The sequence below is a fragment of the Anarrhichthys ocellatus genome, unplaced genomic scaffold (genome assembly GCF_004355925.1).
Source record: "Anarrhichthys ocellatus isolate YVR2014 unplaced genomic scaffold, GSC_Weel_1.0 scaffold25, whole genome shotgun sequence".
NCBI classification, from domain to species: domain Eukaryota; kingdom Metazoa; phylum Chordata; class Actinopteri; order Perciformes; family Anarhichadidae; genus Anarrhichthys; species Anarrhichthys ocellatus.
In genome coordinates, this window is record NW_022280055.1 from 2,770,007 (window position 1) to 2,778,107 (window position 8,101).

An 8,101-nucleotide genomic window follows, 5' to 3' on the forward strand; every position below is an offset into this window, starting at 1 on the left:
ATATATATATATATATATAATAAAACAAAGCGTGTTATGTAAGAGAAGCACTCACATCGCATCTCTGACCTTCCCTCTTTCAGTTCCCATGCCACACAAGAACATGGGCTCTCTGATGCTCGGCAAGGACGGGCTGATGGGCGGAATCACCGTGAACATAAACGAGGTGTTCTGCTCGGTACCGGGCCGCCTGTCGCTGCTCAGCTCCACCTCCAAGTACAAAGTGACCGTAGGGGAGGTGCAAAGGAGGCTGTCCCCGCCCGAGTGCCTCAACGCCTCCTTGTTGGGGGGAGTGTTGAGAAGGTAGGACTTCCACCTCGGAGCATGCTGACGCAGGAATAACTCTCTGGATGTATGAAAAAGTTTGTGGCCCTGGGATCTATTAATTAAATCCTGAGCTGTGTGAAAAAGGCCCTTTGTATCTGTGCCATTTACCTCACATAGATTCTACTTAACATTACAATCTCTGGAGACAAACTGGAGCACAGGTTGACGCCTGAAGTTCAAACTCTGAAGCGAATGTTGGCAAGTTATTAATATAACGCTCTGTGAGAGGATTTTAGTAGTATAATGCATTTTTTAAATTCTAAATATACATGCCTACTTTTTTAATATGCAATGTACATTAATTCGTTTTCTTTTTTCTACAGAGCAAAGTCCAAAAACGGTGGGAAATGTCTGAGAGAAAAGCTGGAGAAGATTGGACTGAATTTACCTGCTGGAAGACGCAAAGCTGCCAATGTCACATTACTAACATCTCTTGTAGAAGGTGATTGTTGTGCTGTTTTTTTTACTTTTAACTCAATACATACAAAAACTGCAGAAATATACTCTTTACCCGGATATAGACTAATTGGGGAAGTTGTGGCTCTAGAAACCAAAAATGTTCTCTGCTCAACATGACAATGATTTCAGCATCACCAACAATAAGCACAGCTATACAGCAAAGGTCACAACCAACAAATGACAATGACCCTGTATTCATAAAGTGACTGCTATAATATCAGGAAAATAAATACTCAATGTTGAAGAGTGGAGAGAGGAGGACTGGGGTTATTAGATTTAATAAAATGGTTAATTAATTGATTAAAGGCTACAGGTTGGGCCTAGCCAGTTGTATGGCAGCAATTTGGCTATTTTCAATGTAGGCCTTGTTTCTCACACAGCCCACTATAATATTCCTCATAATCTGGTGATTTCAATTAAGACAACCAGGTAATATATATAGGGAGACTTATTTCTTTCTAATGTATAGTTCAATTATTGGTATTCACACCCAGGATTTGCTCATCTGCTCAGAAAGACATGAAGCTACTTCAAGCATGCTAACTTATCAGACATTTCAATTTTGGGATTTGTTTTTTACTACATCTAAATTTGGGTGTTGTGGTCACCCTTGCCTCAAAAGCGTCATCATATTTAAGAGAAATTGACGAACTAGCTAATAAGCACCTATCTTTCATTTTCACAATTAAAAACAGGGATAAATGTACCACTTTCTTTTGTTTTTGCGCTACCTGAGAGGACGACAGCGGAGGGGAAATAGTGCGTAAAGGATTAACGCTTCCGTTGGAACAGCTATTTGCATATAAAGAAAATAAGCGGATCAAAGCACATTAATTAGTTCTTTATAAAAACAGAGACACATAAACACGTGTAAGGTTTTTGTGAAGCGGGGTTATTGTTTGTCTGCGCCACATTTCCATCGACTCTAACCGCTCCTGTGCCGTCCCCCAGGTGAAGCGGTCCACCTGGCCCGGGATTTCGGTTACATCTGCGAGACGGAGTTCCCCACCAAAGCCGTGAGCGAGTACCTCAACAGGCAGCACGCGGACCCCAACGAGATGCACACGCGGAAAAACATGCTGCTGGCGACGAAGTGAGTTTGATGGACCGTTTGATTGGATTCTGCCCCCTTATAATCTTTATAGGATGTTGTCTGTCATAGAATATATAATACACGTCTGCAGAGAGATACCGGTGGTAATGACATTATATACCCCACGAGTAGCTCTAGTTTAATAATTGAAATGAGCAATATAGAGATTTAGACAGGTTCAACCAGAGCACAGCATCATGGAGAATAAAAAGTCAGAGCCCTGATACAATATGTTATGTTTGTCAGCACAGAGGAGCAAAGTGCTTGGTAACAACAAAAACATCCAGTCCAGTTCAAGATATTTCCACTTCAGACTGTCCTAATGCAGCAGATGTTCTCCTTAAATGTCCCAAAGATGCACATCAGTCATACATTCATGGCTCAGTATCTCCCTGTTGAGACAAGGTTTACAGTTCCAGGGTGCCATGTGGAAACATTTTGTCGCTGTTGAATTGAATTACATAACTGCCACACACACACACACACACACACACAGGGTGAAACACAGGACATTCATCTTCTGTTAGTTACATTTCTGATAAATGAAATTATTGTGAAATGAAATCCTCCCATTTTCCCGGGGCCTCTGTGGCTCCTCTTTAAGACCCCTGAGGGGGGCAAACCTCTCCTATATCCTCTGCTCTGTACTCTCTAGCACACACGGTCCATTTTGCCACACTGAACATGGCATTGACATTTAAAAAGGGAGAGTGAGATTTTCTTAACGAAACACATCTGACTCGATATGGATCTAACGGTTACCTGTAATGTAAATGACTGATTGGAAAATTGGCCCACTAAAAAACGAGGGCAGTTAAATTCAATCCAACCGTTTAAGAAATGAGCAGGAATCCGCATTAGAAGTCATGAATGGTATAGTGACTAAACAAAAGTGGCAAGCCATTCATTTTCACCACCTGAATAACCTTTAGCTCAAGAATACATGAACCTTATTTGAAGCTGGACACTTTAATGTGGCCTGTATCAGCTCACAGACATTATTAAATACCAGCTCTGAGGATGCTAGTGTATGCTTGACCTCTGCTTCTGCTCTTAGAAGCGATCCATTTTACCGGTTCTCCTCGTAAAGTTACTTATATTAATCCATTTTTATGGCCGTTAAACTGTGGAATTGAATCCAGGATCTTCTGATTACTTTTTAGCAACATAGATTTTCTTGAAAGGAACCAGGGCAGGGAGAGGTGATGTGGATTTATAAATGTGGATTAAATCACAGAATTACTTTGGACTATTTTTACAAAGACCAAAAAGAAGAAGAAAAAGCCATTTGCCAATTAATGTGCAGTCCTGTTCCATGTCCATTTATTCCCCTGAATGAGTTTTCTAGATGAAAAGGTTGCAAGCAGAGCTGCAAACTATCTAACAAAGATCCCTTCAGGAAGCTTGTATTTTTAGCTTCCATAAACAGTGCTGTCTGCTGGCCTGCACTGCATAAACCATCTGTCTGTGTGTGTGTGTGTGTGTGTGTGTGTGTCTGTATGTGCATCCCAATGTACTCAGTATGTACGGTGTGTTTGGTGGTGGATGTTTGATGCTCAGATTCAAACCTGTTCCAATACTGTGTGTCGGTGCTGCCTCTTAGAAATTCATTATTTAGCAGTGAAGTGTTTCAAGTCGTCAGAAAACAACAGCGAGAGCCTTGAGTGTAGCCCGCGGTGGCGGCTTCTCCTCTCTACTCCCCTAACCCCAGCTGGGCTCGGCCTGCACAGCCTGTCACTCATTTGCTGGAGCTCTGCCCTTAGGCCGCACACAGGGTGTGTGTCTATGTGTGTGTCTGTGTGTGCATGTGGGCGTGCAAGTACAAATTTGAGAGAGAGGTCTCTTGAATATGTAATGTGGGGCCTAAAACCAGAGCAGGATTTTGCTGAAATTTAACAAGGAGAACAAGGTGAAGACGTGGTTTCATTTTACCGTTTCATTTTTCCCATGTGAAGAATGAAGATCCACTCGATGACCTCTCGTCTCAAATTACATATTAGCAGTTAGAGATCGGCTCTTAAGGTGGAGGCCTCAAACCAACAACATTCCTGCTCTAAAATGAGTTCAGTTTTACTTCAGTTTCCAGAAATCACTGGCTAGTGTTTTCGTACAATGTTATGTGCTAATTATTGGCTTTTAGTATTTCTGGGAGCATTTAAAGTATTGTGGTACGGTATTTTTTGTCATTCTTGAAGAAATTTGTCCAACATGAATGGTATGATGTTATATTGAGTCAGTGTTTCAGGTTGAGAGGGTGTCCAGTGGAGTCAGGAAGAGAAACACTTGTCCAAAGCATCAACAATAAAACATATGTCAGGCCTTCAGAATAAAAGATAAAGCTTTGTATTAGATTTTCACAAAAGAAAGGTATAAACTTCCTGCAGAAGACATGTTTTATAGGGAAGTAAAAACTCTGTGCTTTTAAATGAGAGAACTCCTGCTCTCTCTGTGCTGCCATTGTCCAGGTAACAGCATACAGTAGCAGCTGATTTCACAATTATTTAATATTTCCCGAATCGTTTAATTGCCAAGTGCGTTTGCACACACCAGGAATTTGGCTTGGTGATTGGCCCGTAACGATAAGCACAGCGCAATAGTATAAGACGTGATTTAAAAAATAAAAACATGAAAGTTTATAATAGAATAAACAAACAAACAAATTGAGAGCACGTCAAAGCAAGTCTGTTATTAAAGTGTCAAGTGTGTATTTAAAGTGAAGACTTGTGCAGGGATATGTGAAGCGTCCCAGTCAGCGGGGGTCCTGGGCATTGCATCAAGTTCATGTTTTTTCCTCTGACACATTTTTGGAAATCACATGACTTCAATGAAAGGGGGAAAGAAAGTTTGCTACACTGTGTTGCAAAAGTATAGTTTCTTAAATCTTCATAGTTACACAGCATACAAGAATACAGTTCTGGGTGAATCCCTTCTGTCGTTTCTTTGTCCCCCCCACTAAACTACTGCAACCATCATTTTACAGGAGCTGTGTGCATTAAGCACTTTTTGGTTTGCACAATTGGTAGCCAACACGACACAATTTCCAATCCTAACACACTGTAACACTACTGACACCACAATTGTTTTTTTGAATCTGCTCGTCGAGTTGTTTTTCCACAGGACATGAAGTTCTAAAATAAAAATAAATAGGAGAGATACACCAAATGCAGCGTTAAGTGAATGTGCTTCTTTTTCCTCAGTGCAGTTAAAGCATTAAAGAAGTGTGAGATCTGTACCTGCTCTGCTGTCAGATTTTCTTTGATAGATTCTATTCAGTTTCAGGTATTATTGCAGGAACATCTGCTACTAATGCAACTAAAACTAATATTACTCACTGTCTTACTTAGTTTTACCACAGAGGCATCTCAAAGGTGTTGCCGGTGGTTGATTTGGGTGCATTTCCTGAGTGTTTAAGTTGGGCAGAGCTTGCACATGCTGTATACTGTTTTGCTGACTGGGTCCGTATTGATAGTGATATTAGTACTAAATGAATATTGGTTACTTATTGTACTCTGATACAATCACAAATGCTTCTTTTTTGTCTGCAGTGAAGCTGTAAGTTAAACAGTTATTAGTTTTCAGGGAATTTGCTGATGACATTTAAAATCAGTAGAAAAGATGTTTGGAATGTTTGGAAAACACTAAAATGACAGATACTGAACACTGCCATCGAATGTCGACCAGCAGTGGCATTACTATTTTGGGGAAACCCTAAGACGAGGCATGAGTTCCCTCCTGACGTCTTGTGTCTTCTCCCCCCCCCCCCCCCGCAGACAGCTGTGTAAGGAGTTCACAGACATGCTGGCCCAGGATAGGACTCCCCTGGGCAACTCCAGGCCCAGCCCCATCCTGGAGCCCGGCATTCAGAGCTGCCTCTCCCACTTCTCCTTCATCACGCACGGCTTCGGCTCGCCCGCCATCTGCGCCGCGCTCACCACCCTCCAGAACTACCTCACCGAGGCTCTCAAAGGACTCGACAAGATGTTTCTCAACAACCCTCCCAACAACCGGCATGGGGACGGCGGCAACAAGGCCGACAAAGAGGAGAAGCAGCGGAAATGAAGCTGGGGAGGTCGACGACGGAGAGCCAAACGGGAGGCAGACACACAGACAGAGGCGTCAACACCGTTAACTTCTAGCTTTACACCACTGCCACTGACCTGCCACACACAGGGCTGAGGTGGAGGAGGTGGAGGAGGAGGAGGAGGAGGAGGAGGAGGAGGAATGCTTGGTGGAGAGGAGAAAAAGGAAGAGGAAGACACCTGTGGGCCAGTGTCAGAGAGCACAGAGGGATGTTTCATCTGTGTTACGTTCTTTTCATTCCCCTGAGGACATGATGGTTACTGTGTTACATCCATTACGCTCCCCCTGCCTGCATCCTGTGAGACTGAGATGCTGTGAGCAGCCAACAAACAACATTGTGTGTGTGTGTGTGTGTGTGTCTGTGTGTGCCTGAGTGTGTGTGTGTGTGTGTGTGTGTGTGTGTATGTGTATGTGCTTGTGTTTGTCCTCATGCAGAAAAAGCATTGTGGGTATGAAGACTGGGTGATGAGCATTCTATCTGTGAAACAGGTTTGTCTGGTGACTTAACAAGGAGGGAGGGTGTTAATTTATGTGTGTAAATATTTATTTATATTTATTTAAATGGGTGGTTGTGTAAATAGGTGCGCCAGCTATTTTGGAGTAGCCCTATTTATCTGTGATTTGACCTTTTGTGAGCCGGCGGGGGTGCAGGACTCATCCAGTGTTTTTTTTCTGTTCTTCTAGAGCTGTTGTCATGGTGCTGATGATGGGTAGACATGCTTCTAATTGTCCAGTGATTTCATTTCTATCACATTGATAATAAACCATGTGTTTTATTATGTGAGGTGTGCAGCCTGCGCCTTTTCTCCACGAGAGTCCCACTACAGTTCGGGGGTCAGACTAAAACATGGTATTCATTGGCTGATCTGGGGGATTAAAAAGGAAATGCAACTTTCTGAATGACTGAAATTGGAGTTAAACCTTAAGACTGATGGTTTTATTGATTGTCATATTCAATGTAGCGGTTCAAATTCACAGGCCGGGCATTGTCATTCTGATTTAAATGAAATGTGAGTTAGAGTTTTAACAACCGCTGTCTGTTCATCCCAACATAAATGTCTTACTGGTTTAGGTACCAGTGTAAAAAAAAACATTAAAAAAAACATTAAGATTTAATAAATGGGCCAACAGCAGCATTGAAGAAAACCATAAAATTTAATTTCAATTTTCATTTTGACTAATTATTCACTACAGGAGACGGTGCATTTCAATCCATAACAAAAGCAGAATTAGTATTTACTATGTTCATTATTAAAATCAACTCAGCATAACCATATGCCTTAAATAGATAACAATCCCTTAATAATAAGCCCTCAATCTTCCGAATGGAGGAAATTATCTGGAAGCTGTAAAAAATGTCTTTGATTCCAATGTATGTAACCCCACCAGCAAACACAGAATTGGAGTCACATTGATACACTGAATAGAACTAATTCAGAGTCATTAACGTTATTTGAAAAGGCTTGTTTACCTTAATAATGTTTGCAAGAACAAGAGTAAAACAACCCTCATGATGTTCATGGAGTATTTTCCATGTTTAAAGCAAAATGCTTTAGTTATAAGACTTCACCATGCACAATTGTAGTTTGTGAGGTAAAAAATGGCTAAATGGTCCTTTAAATTGGCCTATTTTTTGTTATTGATGACATGGAGATTTAAGATATAACCTAACACAATTGTTAACGAATTTATGGCATATAGTCCAAGATTCAAATTCAAAGTAATACGAATAAAAGTAAGAATAATGTTTTCATATTTTGCTTTGTGCGGTTTAAATATCAGTAGTCTGGAGTCTATATTGCAAAGCCTCTGAAATGAACGCACGCACGCAAACACTCTCACTCACACAACACACGCACACACGCACACCATGATGGATTCTGCCTTATTCCAGGGAGATAATTGGCTGTATTTTCTGGCCAGCGAGGCCCTCATTTCAGAGAGGCTTCCGCGTGCGCGCAGGGGGAATAGAATCGTGCCTCGCGGGCCCGCTTCTGCGGTGGGGAGCTACCGCCGGTGTGCTAATGACGGGAGAGCGCGAGAGACACACAGATAAAAAGTAGAGAGAGACGGAGAAAGAAAGCTAATGAGAAAAAGAGAGACGGAGAGAAAGAAAATAGCGAGCTTGAGAGGAGGAGAGAG

At 41.8% G+C, this 8,101-nt stretch overlaps 1 protein-coding gene across 2 annotated transcripts in view; it reads left to right on the forward strand.

Annotated features, from left to right (window-relative positions):
• The window catches only part of tfap2b (transcription factor AP-2 beta), a 12,314-nt gene extending 5,571 nt beyond the window's left edge, over positions 1–6,743 (forward strand). For both annotated transcript variants that reach the window (XM_031861832.1, XM_031861831.1), the window contains exons 4-7: positions 84–303; positions 651–769; positions 1,738–1,879; positions 5,650–6,743. In XM_031861832.1, the coding sequence (XP_031717692.1) occupies positions 84–303; positions 651–769; positions 1,738–1,879; positions 5,650–5,938 (770 nt within the window). In that variant the 3' untranslated portion in view covers positions 5,939–6,743. The remainder of the gene's footprint in view (positions 1–83; positions 304–650; positions 770–1,737; positions 1,880–5,649) is intronic.
• Positions 6,744–8,101: the final 1,358 nt, after the last annotated feature.